The 15,014-nt window shown below is 45.4% G+C and overlaps 1 protein-coding gene across 2 annotated transcripts in view; it reads left to right on the top strand.

The window, feature by feature from the left end:
* Positions 1-15,014, top strand: part of SEMA4C (semaphorin 4C) — a 66,666-nt gene that overhangs the window by 16,721 nt on the left and 34,931 nt on the right. For both annotated transcript variants that reach the window (XM_089537653.1, XM_089537654.1), the window contains exon 2: positions 6,974-7,215. In XM_089537653.1, coding sequence (XP_089393779.1) covers positions 7,098-7,215 — 118 coding nt within the window. In that variant the 5' untranslated portion in view covers positions 6,974-7,097. The remainder of the gene's footprint in view (positions 1-6,973; positions 7,216-15,014) is intronic.

Raw genomic sequence — 15,014 nt, 5'->3', positions numbered from 1 at the left:
AGTATTGTAGGCTGGCCCTTGGTAAAGACCTGCCAGTTTTGGCCTTTGGGACTTATTTTGGAGGGGAGACGGTCCTGGCAAAAGCATGGGGAGGCTGGCTTACACTAAGAATGTGTTACCTCCTTGTTAAGTAATGCAAAATGCCTTCTACTCCCAAAACAGTTGGTACTGAGAGTGTGAGCTGGATTATAAAGTTGTCTTTAGCTCCCTGGGCCTCTTATCTATAATGTTCTGGTGACCATCCTGAACTAGCATCCTGGCGGTTAGTCCAACTAGAGTAGACCTAGTCAATCAGTAGCTGAATGGTGAGTCAACATGTAGGCAAATCCAATGCATTCTTGTCTATGGTGTTATGGTGACAATCCTAAAGTATAGGTGGCTGGGGCTTCTGGGCACTGAAGTCCAGAACACCTGGAAGACCAAATACTTTGTTGATGTTGGATTATTACATATTTAGGAAATGAAGCATAATGACCGAAAGAACCAGGAAGTTCCAAACTTACTTCTGCCGCCAACTTGCTCAGTGGCCTTGGGAAAAGCCACTCCTAAACCACTAATTCTCATTTACCTGATGATAGCACTGACCTACTTGACAGGGTTGTTGTGAAGACTACTGTGACATAATCCGTGGAAGTAGTTATGAGTGAATTCTGGAGATGCTCAGTAATACGATGACGTCCTCAGTGTCCCTATTTTGTGAATCGGAGGCTAGCAGGCACAATGAGTAACTTTGTCCAAATCCATCAAGGGAATAACAGGTAGTATTTTAACATCCTTGTCCTTGCAAAAACCAGCCCTGCGAGGTGAGCTGCTCTCATTCCCAAATTACACAGGATGCAGAATGACTTTGATAGGCAGGTGACTAAGCAAGGACTCCGATCCAGGTCTTGTGGGTCCAAATATACCACTGTCTGTCTGTATAAAGGCGTTCATTTTAATTATAAATCTGCCCTAGGATGTAGTGCGCAGTGGTATTTGGATCCGGGTGTCCCCAGGAGCAAGTTGCAATGAGTCAGTCCTGGCTCCTTACCTGTAAAATGGGTATGAATGATACAGGACTAACTGCTGGGGATGCTGGAGGCTCGACAAGGAGACAGGGAAGGCAGGGCTTTTTTGATATCTGCAGATTCAAACGCTCTTATATTAAAAAGCATGGCTGCGTAATTGTCTTTCTATTCCGTGAGGAACAGGGTTGGGCTAGTAGGGCGTGCATTCAGGTTTATAACCCATGCACTTTTGCAGAATCTCGCTGCAAATGCCACTGACCTCCGGGTCGGGCGGGAGAGGAAGGTTGATTTTGTTGATTTCTTGCCTACAATCTGCCTTTTGAGAGAAGACAAACCGGTTTGAAAAACGGCTGGGCAAGTAGCCAAATGGCTCCTGGCTTCTTGGACTGAAGGATGCCTGCCAAACCAGCCTAGAGTGAAAGTTTGCCTTGAGATTGCAAGAGACAACTGGCAGCATTCGCCAAGCTTGACTCTCTCTGGATACGTTGGGAGACCACCAACTCCCATCATTCCTGATCATCTGGGCTGTTGAGAAATGATAGACGTTGTAGTCAAGCACATCTAAAGAGTGGCAAGTTTGGAGAAGACAAGGCCATCACCATAGAATTGGCCTCATTTGCCTATTAATCCACTTTTTCAGCTGCTTTTAAAACGTCCCAGTTTCTCTCTACTTCTCCCACTTTTCTCCTTCTGGCTTCAGTCGCTTCAAATTATGGTCTTAATCTGCACTGTAAAATGAATGCAGTTTGACGCCGCTTGAACTGCCATGGCTCGATGCTATGGAATTCTGGGGCTGGTAGTTTTGTAAGATAGCTAGCCTTCTCTGTCAGGGAGCTCTGGTGCCGCAACAAACTACAGGTCCCAGGATTGCATAGCATTGAGTCATAGCAGTTGAAGGCAGTGTCCAACTGTGTTTCTTCTGCAATGTAGATGCAGCCTATGTTCAAGGTGCAAAAGTAGTTTCCACTCAACAAAGCGAGGGAAGAGGAGAGAAGGGGGAAATCTTGTATTTCCCAGTAGGCTCAGGCAAAAGCAAGCTGCTGCAACCTTTCCTAGCTTGAGTCTTCTTCCTTCTTAATAACTTGTATCAGCCTGCTCTGATTCTGATGTTGCTTGGCCATATAGGTCCCAATTTTCACCTGGAAAAGGTTGGAGGGTATGAGATAGACCTATGCTCCTTGCTTTCTTCCAGTTAGAAACTGCTTTAACATTCCTCTGCTGATCCTTTGTGTGGCTTTTAAGTTGCAAGCAGGGTTTAATATGGCCAGAACCTGTTCTTCATGTACTCACTGGGTCACTGAGGCTGCGCATGACTTCCTCCCCATCCGTCACCAAGCCTATACAGTTGAATTGTGGAGAGGGGAAATGGATGGTGTAGACTCCTCCAAGCAAGACTTGCTCCTGAATGCCTCTCCGTTTGAAATGAAGTGCTGGTGGTTGTTATTGGCAGGGAGAATGAAACCCAGTTTGTGAAACTTCAGTAGCTGAGAGGCCTGGGATCATCCTACAGAGAGCAGAAATTAGCTGTCTTGACCGGAGCAATGTTCCTGGATTTATAAAGTCCTGGAATGAAATAATGTACCGTTACCTGACTCACTGGTCCTCCGCCAGGTTTCTTGGTTCCTTTTTCGATCAGGAGGGTTCGTGCCTGTTGGTAATAGCAGGAATAAAGGAAGAAGAAGTATCCCATTCTTCTTTTCCTTCTCTGTTTTGCTGGGTTTTTGTCACATGCTCAGCTTTTCATTTGGAAGGGCTACATTGACTGAGGTGCCTAAGGACCGTGCTTTTAAAACGGCTTTCAGACTATTGCAATTTTGCCAACTTGGGGAATATAATTCTGCAAAAGGGTCTGGAGATGAAGAGTTCTCTATGCAGCTACAAGCCTTGTTTTTTCCAGAAGCTGAATCTGGAGGAGAGAGGACTGCTGGTGGAGTGGTCTTTTTTCTGATAGGGAAACAGAACCTCCATGTCAAGGGCAGTATACCAGAAATAACTTAATATGCTGTTTGGACTTTGCAAATACAGTGGGCCCTTGGTATCTGCTGAGGTTTGGTTCCAGTACTCACCGTGGATAACAAAACCCGTGGATGCTCAAGCCCCATTAAATACAATGGTATAAAGTAGCAAATTCAAGGTTTGGAATTTATAGGGGGGGGTTTTGGAATGTTTTCAAGCCGTGGATTGTTGAATACGTGGATATGGAGGGCTGACTGTATTTCGACTCAGATTGTCTTGTGCAAATGTGTTGGCTCAAGCCTGTGTGTTATTAGCCCTGTTCTAGAATTGCAGGTGCCAATAATGACTCAGGAATGATGCTCTGTGCATGCTCAGGGGACACCACTTGCAGAAACAGGATAGGCTGTATAAAAGAGACTTCGAAGAATTGTCCGTATTGAAGTACCCACAGCCTCTGGGAAGGGACACTGGATTACACGGAAGTTATTATGCTGCTATTGTTGTAACATCCGAAACCTAACTTGGAGCAAAGAGTTCTCAGCACTTAGGAGAACGTCGGAGGCTTTGACATTTTGCCCTGCGTAGATTCTGCTCCTGAGTGCCAGCATGATAAGTGGTTTGACTATGACTCTGGAGACCAAGGTTCAAATCTTCACTTGGCCCTGGAACCCCACTGGATGGCTTTGTCCAACTCATATTTTCACAGCCTCAGAGGATAGCAATGGCAAACCTCCTCTGAAGAACCTTGCCAAGAAAACCCCATGGTAGGTTTGCCTTAAGGTTACTATAAGGCAGAAATGACTTGAAGACACACAACAACAACAGGTCCAACTCCAGAGCTCTATAGCAGTGAAGCAACCAGTAGCACAAATGACACAGATCCTGAAATGGATTCCAAGCCAATTCAAATGAAGCCACAAATCTGGTTCTTTTGTGGTTGGCTGTGAGCTGGCTGCGATCAGAGATGCAGCTGAAAGTAGCATGATACTTTCCTTGGGTGTGAATGGCTTTAGGAGAAAAGGAGATTGTATGTACTGCATGTTTTGGCAGAAGAGGCGCCTGAAGAGTGGAAGAGGATCTTTCTTGGACAGGCGTTATCTCGGAATAAATTGGCCAGGGGAGATTTTAAGAATTTCCCATTGCCTCTTTGGTATGTATGCTGGGCAACCACAGCAGCCAGAGAAACCAGTTGTACACTTCATCGGTGTTGCATCAGCTGGAAGGGCCCTTGGGTGACGTTTGCAAGAGCTCTTCTCAAAATCCAGTCACCGGGTCTGAGGTCAGAGAGGGATTTTCCTAGAGCTGAGCATCTGAATGATCGGAAGAGGAAGAGGTTGATTGACTTGTCAAATAAAGGCCCGCTGTTTGTTTGTTTTTAAGTGCTTTCCTTGCCCCTGGAGCAGGAATTGTGTGGCCCACCACCAGATGTTATGGAACCGTAGTCCCCATCATTGATCAGGGATGCTGGGAGCTGTAGTTTAACAACATCTGGAGGGCTGCATGATTCTCATCCCTGCCTTGTTTGGAACGGTCCCTATTAAAACAAACAAACAATCCTCATTCATTGCCGCACCAAATACCTAGGATAAATTAGAAGCAACAAATTGCTAAAGTGTGGTTGTGAAACGTTAAAGTTAACTTTTGCAATGGTTCATTATTGTTTGTGTAACATCTAACAGTCCTTGATAAAGTTCCTTCTAGGTCACACTGGTGAGGCTTTGGGGATGTTTCTGCTCTTCATTTTTGCATGTATATGTGTGCAATTCTGTACCTTGATTTGGTCAGTTAATACTTTCTTTTTGGCTGCTTGCTTCCTCTCTGTTCCCATTGCTTACCAGAGAAGCAACCAGGAACAAACCGTCCAGATACATTATTCAGAAGACTCACTTTCTGATAGATAATGAGTTTCTTGTTACATCATTTTAGCACTTGAGTTTCAGTGAAGAATTGCACAAGGAATATACAGTGGGTCCTTGATATCTGCTATGTTTTGGGTCCAGGACCCACCGTGGAAACCAAAATCCATGGATGCTCAAGTCCCATTAAATACAGTGGCATAGTGACATGGTGTCCCTTCTATAAAACAGCAAAACCAAGGTTTGCTTTTTGGAATGTATATCTTTCTGGAATATTTTCAAGCCATGCATGGTTGAATCAATGGATGAAGTGTCTTTGGATGTGGAAGACCAACTATCCAGAACGGATCCACTGCAAAAACGGAGGGGCAACTTTACACTGGTGTAACCCCCCTGTCCTGCCAATGTAAATCACAAAGAAAATTCCAGTCACAGCTTCATAGATTGGAATCAAACTGGTCTAATGCGTCATCTTCCCCTTGTGGCCCACAGAGAATTGCTCTCTTGAACTGTTATAGGTCTATAAAAGTCTAGGTCTTGGAGACAGATGATAGCCTTTCCCCCCTCAGCGAATTCAAGACAAGTGTGTGACTCACGGTGCGCCTGCTCACCCTTCTTTGTCTCGACTAATAAGCATTGCAGATTTTTGCAAAGCTGTTTCCAAAAATCTGTTGAAACGTGCCTTTGTTCTCTGTGGGTAGCAACATTTCTCTGAGCCTGTTTCCAGCTCTGTGAAGACACTGATCAAAGTTGAGCCTGACAATGACAAAGGTCTGGCTTACCCATTTTTAACACGGTTATGCAAATAAACCATGATGTGTTAAATGGCTATCAACTCTCTATGGCGGGGGCAGTGCGAAATCATAGAAACATGGAAGTGGAAGGGATTGCTAGAGTCGTGTAATGTCCAGCCCATTGACCATGCAGGGACTGACCCCTAAAGCATCCCTGACAGGTGACCATAACCTCTTTTTAAAAGCCTCCAGTGAAGGAGAGCCCAACATTTTGCAAGGCAGTCTATTCTACGGTTGAAACAGCTCTTACCATTAGGAAGTTCTTCCTGATATGTAGTCAGAAAGACTTTGTGTTTTTCTCTAACATGCTACAATATATATACTGTATACAGGTTGAGCTTCCCATATCTGGAATCCTGAAATCCAAAATATTCCAGCATCCAAAATTGTCCACAAGTGGTTGAGAGAGTGTCACTTTTGCTTTCGGATAGTTCAGCATACACAAACATTTTATTAAATAACCAAATTGTTTTTAAAAATTGTGTATAAAATTTCCCCCAGGCCATGTGTATAAAGTGTATGCGAAACATCGGCCCCATACAGACAGGCCAAAATAAAGCTGCTTCGAGTCACTTTGGAGGTATGCTGTTTCAATGATGCATGTGCCCTAAGAGTCTGGAAGCTGCACCAAAGCTGCGTTTCAGTCCTTATTTTGGCCTGTCTGTATGGGGCCATAAAAATGGATTTCGTGTTTAGACTTGGGTCCCATCTCCAAGATAACATAGAAGTATTCCAAAATCTAAAAATTTCCCAAATGCTTCTGGTCCCTGCATTTCAGATAAGGGAAGACTCCACTTGCAGTGACTTGCTTTTCCTGACTCCAAAGGCCTTGCCTTGCAGACCAGGTATAGTTCAACTCTTTCCAGGGCTGGACCTTGGCGAACCTCAGATTACATTAAGACCACTTTCAGGAAAACATGATAAAGATGGGTGCATTACGGATTGCTTTTTTATTTTTAATGTGCTTAGGGTATTCAAGGCCAGTATCCCATGATCTCCAGGAAACTTTTCTCTCGATATAGAAACCTGTCCCTCGATATAGATACACAGGAAGTGAGATTTCAAAACTGAGCAAGCATGTGAACTGGGGTTGTGTGTGTGTTTCGGGTCTCTCTCATTTCCAGCCCCGGTTGCTCATAGGCTGAATCACCATTCATCCCCTTGAGCCATGTGCTCTTTTCCGGAGGTGATCCCAATACCTGAATGGAAATTCCTTCAATGCTGCTTTTGTTCCACTTTGGGCCCATTCCCCTCCTTCTTCCTTCCCCAACGCGCACGTCATGCCCGCTCTCTTCGTTCATAATTGATGCTGCCGTAACCTTAGCTGAGCTAACCGTCCTTTTCCTTTCATTGTTGTCAGGACCCCTGAAGACAGAGAGAAGGGAAGCAGTCCTGTGGTCCCAGCAAGACTTTCTTCTCCGGGCGGCCAGTTTTCATCCAGATCCATCCTCGGCTTGAAGTGGACGTTTCACCGCCTGGTCAGCATGGCCACAGGGCCAGCCCTTGGCATGTGTTTTCTGGTCTCGGTGGTCCTGAACGCAGACGCCTTCTCAGTCAGCAGTTGGTGGAACCTGGTGCCCAGGAAAACGGTGCCCTACAATGGTGAGTGGAGCGTGGTTTATTTGCCCAACTAGGGGACAGGTCCTGCATGCTAGTCATGACAATTGGGGGCATCACTAGGAGGGTGTCACACCAGGTGACATTTTGGAGTGTAGCAGTCACTCCATTCTGTCCCATTACCAATGTAGCAGTCACTCCATTCTGTCCCAAGACCAGTGTAGTGGTCACTCCAGTCTGTCCCAAGACCAGTGTAGTGGTCACTCCATTCTGTCCCAAGACCAGTGTAGTGGTCACTCCAGTCTGTCCCAAGACCAGCGTAGCGGTCACTCCATTCTGTCCCAAGAGCCCCCCTAGCCAACCCTCTCTGCCGACCAGGGTGCCTCTGCTGCCCATTGGCTTGGACCTGGTCTGGTGGGGCTGCTAGCCAGAGAGGAAAGGGGGGGGCAGTTGGAGCGTGTGCCAGGCAACCTGGAGGTGCCAACATGAGTTACCTCATTTGGGTGACACCAACCCTAGTGATGCCACTGATGGCAATAAAAGCCAGAAAAAGCCTGTTGTGCATTTTAAAGCAATGGCAACAAGGCATAAGGAGAATGTGGAGAATGATGCAAGCAGGCACCTTCTGTTTAAAATGAAAGTTGTGTTACTAGCCCTAAGGTTTCTGGCTCTACCTGCATATCTTTGTTGTGGTTAACTGCCCTTGAGTTGTCCCTGACCCATGGCAATCCTGTGGGTGAGACTTCTCCAAGTCCTCCATCGCTCTGCTGAGGTCTTGTAAATTCATATTTGTGACCTCCTTAGTTGAGTCTATGCATCTAGCTTGCAATCTTCCTCTCTTTCTTCTTCCTTCCACCTTTCCTAGCATTATTGTCTTATCCAATAAGTCATGTCTTCTCATGACTTGGCCAACGTACAATGTACAATTTGGTCATCTTGACTTCCAAGGAGAGTTCAGGCTTGATATGTTCAAAGACCCATTTGTCTTTTTGGTCCTCCACAGTATCCTCAGCACTCTTCTTTAGCCCCACATCTCAAATGAGTTGATTTTCTTCCTATTCACATTCTTCACTGTACATGGTGATGGGAAATACCATGACTAGGATGTTTTTAGTGTTCCGAGATACATCCTCACTATTTGGGATGCTACCTGGTTCTTTCATATATAAAATATGCCTTCTTCCTTTCCGTTCTTCCACTTTGGAGCATGATGCGTAATGGAGATGTGTGAGGAAAGTTGACAGTGAATGTGACCAGGGAGATTACCTTTGCTTCCTTCAACAGTGAGTGGAGTGTTTGTCTTTTGTGCAACTAAAGCTGTTGCTAAGAGCCATTCTAGCAGGTGAGCTCCAGGGATGAAAAGACAGCATGCAAATGTCAGTTGTGTAGGTAAATAGGGCACCTGTGTTGTTGAATGACACTCTGCTGTGGTGACCTTCAATCCCACAATGGTCTGAGTGGTGATCTTCTGCTAAGATTATAGTTGGTGAGATATCCACCTCTAGTAGGCAAGTCTGGGAGGCTCTTAGCTCTCCTAACTTTAGAATTATTGAAGTCTGAGAGTTGTGTTTCATCTTTTCCATTCTTTGGCATGCCACGGATATTGGCAACGGATTAGGATTGTAGTAAGCGCCAGCATCCCAAATGCTATGGGTAGGATTTGAGGAGAGTAGGGTCAGGGCAAAGCAGAAGTAGCAAGAGTTGGAAAGAAAGTTCAGGTCCCAAGCAAGCAACTGTTAAGAAGGAGTTACTTCTATCAGCCAGCAAAGTAGCCTCTTCCAGTTTCCTTTACTTTGGACTCCAAAGCCAAAGAAAGCTGGAAAACTCCTTCTAAGAATGCATCTACACTGCAGAATTAATCCAGTTTGAGACCACTTTAACCGCCTTGGCTCAATGTGATGCAATTCTGGGATTTGTGGTTTGTTATGGCACCAGAGCTCTCTAACAGAGAACGCTAAATAGCTCACAAAAATACAAAACCCAGAATTCCATCACATTGAGCCAGGGCAGTTAAAGTGGTCTGATATTAGGTTATTTCTTCAGTGCAGAAGAAGCCTGTGAATATAATCAAAGCCTATGAATAAAAGTTTCATTGCTCAAGGAGGGGGCTAGAATTAGATCTCATATGATACTACACCAGTTATGATCTCCAAGCCATCTGACTTCTCTGAGGAAGTATTTTCGTCTACCTGTGACTGTGGTTGAGGAGGAGGTGTTGCTTTTCACAACTGTGAAGTGGCTGTGAGAGACAGTGGACTCTGGTCTGGGTTCAGATTCTGCCTCTGCCAGGAATCCTTGGGGCCTTGAGTCAGAACAATGGTAGCCTCTTGTTCTGGAAGGATGAAAAGAAGGGATTGAGGGGCCAACTCAAGTTGCATTGACTGCTTGCTGATATTTATATGACTACCTGGTATTTGATTTTGCAAGGAAGTTTTGTTTGTGCTTCTCCTGTTTAGCGCAAGGAGGAGGAGAAGGTGACGGCGCAAGGGGAGCATTACTGGGTTGAGCAGGTGCTTGGAGTTTCCATTCAGCTGCAAGCGCACTGGTCCAACCAGAATTTTATCCTCTTGGCTGGTTGTCAGAAGAGAGGGAAATGAAAAGCCAGAAGGAGAGAACAAAATGCTATGCCAAGCTAATTTTGCTGTTTAGTGCACAATGATAACTGTTGTCGGACACGCCTGTGCAACCACGTGATACATGGGTGTGCGTCTTGGTGGCTACGTTTAATAAGAAAAGCATGGAAGGGCCTGGTATGTTTTTTAGGCTGTTTTCTGTAGGCAGGAATCTGGTAAGAGGTGCCACCTAACTATTAGGAAGAACTTTCTGACCGTAAGAACTGTTCGACAGTGGAAGATGCTGCCTTGGAGTGTGGTGAGGTCTCCTTCTTTGGAGGATTGTCTTCCTACATGGCAGAATAGGGTTGGCCTGGACTCCAGCTCAACGATTCTGTGGAAATGGGAAGGTCCATGCAAGTGAAGCTGCTTGTTCCAGTTCTGGGACTTTATCCAGCAACCTGTTCCTAGTTCCAGCTGTGGCTGTCCCCTTCTGAGCCCCATTGCTTCTAATTTTGCATTCAATTAACTGTGCTCACTTGCACCAGCTCTCAAGCTGAATTAACATCTTCTTGTGAGCTGTTGCAAGCTGTGGCCAAAAGCCACACCCAAAGCACCATCACCAGCTTCTGCTGGCTCTTTTAATTTCTCCCTGTTGTTAGTAATGTAATCACAGAGAAGAAAAGGGTTGGACTTCTTGGAGAAAGCTCAAAATTGCAACAGGGAAATGAAGTGCAGTAGGATATGCTTGCCTGTCCCAACCCTGCATGTCTCCATCATCATCATCACCACCACCACAACCACCATTATCAACCACCATCACAATGGAACAGTTGTGAGGCCTCTTGACAAATAGCTAAACAAGAGCTTCCTCCATTGAGCCTAAGGAAGAAGAATCTTTTACAGAACCCAGGAAAGGCAAAAGGCAATGGTTCCCGACCTTTCGGCCTCAATTTGTTTTGTACTTCATCTCCCAGAAGGCCTAAACAACTTGGCCAACAGTCAGAGTTATGGGATCTGAAGTCTAAATCCTAGAGTCTTAGAGTTGGAAGAGACCCCCAAGGGCTATCCAGTCCAAGCCCTTGCCATCCAGGAAGACACAATCCAAGCATTCCTGACAGATGGCCATCCAGACTCTGTCTCAAACCCTCCAAAGAAGGAGGCTCCACTACACTCAGAGGCAACATATCCCACTGTCCAACAGATTTGACCATCAGGAAGTTCTTCCTAATGTTTTGGTGGAATCTCTCTTCCTGTTGTTTGCATCCATTGCTCCGTGTCTTAGTCTCTGGAGCATCAGGAAACAAGCTTGCTCCGTCTGCAACATGATCCCTTCTAATGAATAAACATGGCTCTCATGTCACCCCTTAACCTTCTTAACAGTTCAGATGAGAACCCAGAGTAAATTTGCTACTCCACTGATGTGGAAACCGCCAGCCCCCAACTGATAGGGTCACGAAAGTGTCACCAATGTGACACAGACTGTAAAATCTTTGGGAGAGAGGTCTGCTGTGTACTTTGTGTTAGTGTAAGATGACAGATATGTACATGCAGCCATGCTAATACTAATGATCAAATGTTAGACTCCAAAGCATACGAAGAGGGAAATCAAATTGTTTGCTTCTTTTTCCCGGGTTGGTCTTTCTGAAGTGTGTCTCTCAACTGTTCAAATGGCAAGCTTTTTAATTTCCATGGAGCGCTGTCTGTTTCCCGAAGATCATTTTCGGTTCGTTCTTTTTCTTCCTTTCTTTGTGGTCTTTGGAGGCATCAGTGGCGACGGTGGGAGTCTGGTGTTTTAAATTCACGCATGACACCAAGTTAAGAGGCATCAGCGCCAATGAGGACTGGAAAATTACCCTGGGTGAAATTGAATGACCTCATGGATTGGAGTAATGGAGGCCGGTGGAAAATAATAGGGCTGTGGGTACAGAGACGTACTTGGAGGCTGGTAACAAGCTCTTGATCTTCTGGGGACTCATCACCCACAAATGACAGCATGGAAAATAGACCTTTGGAGCACTGGCAGTTGCGGCAAAATACAATGCGATGATGGTAGGAGTGGCATTTCTGGCAGCACTTGAAGTATTATAGACTAGAGCCTTCCCTGGCTTGGTGCTCTCTGGATGTGTTGCACTACAAAGCCCACCATTCAAAATCTGTAATCCAGCCAGATTGTGAAGATACTCCCTTTTGGACTACAACTCCCAGGATCCACATGCAACCATTGGCCATGCTGGAAGGAGCATACTGGAAATTGTAGTCAAAGAGAAAGGAACATACCTAAACTCTATTTCCAATGGAGTTGGAGGATGCATTTGGCTGGAAAGACCTGAAATAACAGATTTAGAGCTGGGCAAGATGACCCAAGTAGCTGACCATGCGATCGGATTGGACAACCCCATGACTCTTTTCAGTGTTTCAGGGGATGCCAAATGCTTGGATCTGACCCAGCGTGTGTGATCTGGATCTTTCCTCCCTGGCAGTTTTTTATCTGCTTCTTGGATTGTGTGTGCTGCTGCTGCTTTACTGCATCTTCAGTTTATGGGTACTCTACATAGGGTTTCCTTCATAAGCTTTATTATTCAGAAGAGCCTTATTCTAAGGTTGAGAGAGTGTGACTTGACCAAAGTCACCCAGTGAGTTTGTGCAGCTGAGGAAGGATTCAAGCCCAGGTCTCTTGAACGCCTCTCCAACACCATTGTGCCATGCTGGCCCTATCTGGCTTCACTGACACTCCTAAAACATCCCCATCTTTGGCGATAACCTTAAATTAATAGCATTAAACAAAGACTGCCCTGTCACTGGAAACTATAGGATCTTTTCAAGGGCAGCCCTAGGATATTACATAATAGCTTCTCAGTCTCAAGCAAGAAGCAAGATGCCTTTTTAAACAATGGAATATACTTTTAGAATAATGTTGATGGTCAAGCCCATTGTCACAATCCTTAAGTGCTAGTTTTAAGGGGAAACATTTAGAACGGTATCCCTTTGGGGTATTTAATATCTGGAAAGATCAAATGGATATAAAAAGGAAGAGGAGAGGAGATGGATTTGCTGGCTGTAGGCGAACTAGGCGACCCTCGCATCGGTGGAAAAAAGCATGGTTGAAATGGCAGCCTTTTTGTTAAAATTCAACTGCTGTCGATGGCAATCAGTTTGTTTGCCGTCCTGAAAACATGTCCTAAAGTATGATGTTTGCTGCAAGGGCAATCGCAGCGCCAGAGTGGAAGTTGCTGCGACTGTCGAAAGAGACAGATGGGATTAATAAACTGTGGGATGTTGGGATAATGGATAACTTGATGCAACGGATCTGAACTAAATTTGGAAGATGGGGCAGGGGGGAAATCCTGCCTAGTGACAGGCTGGTGGCCTATTCAGCTGCACTCGGAGAATGATCAAACATTATAGACTTAATTATATTTAGGAGGATGGCTTGATCTACCAGCGCAATAGAAAAGAGGTGGTTAAAAATCCCAAAGAAGTGGAGCACTTCGTTCCATCTCAGACTGCCAAGGGGGTCTGTGTGCGCATCCTTTAAAATGATCCCTTGCGCACAAAATAATAATAATGATAGATAGTCCAGCCTTGCTGGCTCTCTGTTTTGCTGGGGTTTTTGTTTTCTCCCTATAGTCTTCTTTATTCTCCCTGATCTGCTGTCTGAAGCAATATAGTCTGTTCTACTCATTTCATTGTGCTGACCGAAGGGACGAGGCGGTTTGTTTTTACAAAGGAATAATTTGATTTGTCCTAAAACAAGACAGAGAAGGGTGTGATATGAAACAGAGGGTTTTGAACGGGATTCTCTATCTCTTGATTTGATTTTTTGCATTGCATAAAATAGAATGGCAGCATGGTCTTGACCTAGCAAGAAGCACATCTGTTGGCCCAGCATGGCCCTCCAAAACCTATGCTTCTGAAATTGAATGAGAAATGAGATGGACAGCTGCAGAAAATAAGGATGATTTGGAGGAAAGATACCCCCATCTTGTACTTTGCTCAAAGCCATTTTGTCAATGCAAGACCTTTGAGTCTCCTAGTCTCCAGCTTTGGCCATTTCTCTGCTGATGTCAGAATCCACCTTAAGATGGGCTTTCCTTGCAGTTGCACCAGTTTGAATGGGTCTAGTTTCTTTCTTTTTTATTCCAAGGAGTCTTCCTCCCTTCCTTGCACTTGGCTACATCCCTTGGGACAGTGGTGGCAAATGCTTACAGAGCCAGGTTAGTGGGGTCACCATGGGCAGAGCCACCATTGATGGAGCCAAGGGGGTTACTGGAGATGGAGCCAACTGTTTCTGGTTCTCCCTTGTAAGATCTAAGTACCTTTTGTATCCTCCATTTCTGGTTGGGAAGAACATGAGGTGGGCAGTGTCCCAACTGGCTGAAGAATTGGATTCCCTGGCATTGCAGGTGCAACAGGACTCAGAGTCATTGTGCATGTGGCACCTCTGCTCTTCATGCCTTCACCATGGCATATGGCATTCTTGGTCTATGAAGTTGGGCACCAGAGAGCAGCACAGTCTATATTCCCTTTGGTGTAGCCTATCAGGGCCAAAGCCAGTAATGGATAGTACCAACCTGTTTGCATCTCCTCTCTTTGTGCCACCCAACTTCATTCCTTTCTCCTTCCCCATCGCCTTCCTTGTTCAGTGGGCTGCAAGAGGGAAGATGGATCCCTCTTGCCAGAACTTGCAACCAGCCCTGGGAAAAGATACTTTTTCTATTGCATCTCCCAGAACTCCTCTGACTCCAAACACAAGCCCTGCTGGTGTTGTATCCTAACAAGTAACTCTATCCATTAGCTTGCAGCAGGCATTTGAAATTAGGTGAGAGAGACACCTTGGCCCTGCTGATGACAGGTTGACCGTGCCAACTTATTTGAAGGGCATCGGGTCTGTGCTAGACCCATCTGCTAGGAGCGTCCTTTGGGAGATAAAAGATGGAAGAAACATTAGGAAGGCAGGATGTGTGCAAGAAACATTTTTCTCCTGATTTGGAGGAGAATGAAACTTGTGCGTGTGAGTGTGTATAAAATTGGATTCTTCATCCCTGGGTTCCTGTAGCCTTGGTGACCAGCAGTTTAGTGCATGAATTGTTTCCACTGAAAAATGCTGCCTTTGAAACTTCGGTGGGCGACAGCCCGCATTCACACATGCAGGTCATCCAATATGGAAAGTGCACTTGTGGACCACGAGGACGGCAGATTTGGCTTCCACACTTAAACAGCTAATTGATTTCTAGAGTTGGGGGCTGAATATCATAGCTTCTTACTCCTGCTATCAGATTGGCTTGTGAC

The sequence above is a fragment of the Sceloporus occidentalis genome, unplaced genomic scaffold, assembly GCF_023333645.1.
Source record: "Sceloporus occidentalis isolate IW3139 unplaced genomic scaffold, rSceOcc1.0.p SCAF_9, whole genome shotgun sequence".
NCBI lineage: Eukaryota > Metazoa > Chordata > Lepidosauria > Squamata > Phrynosomatidae > Sceloporus > Sceloporus occidentalis.
Note: the sequence above shows the minus strand (reverse complement) of the source record. Positions and strands in the feature narration are given on the sequence as shown.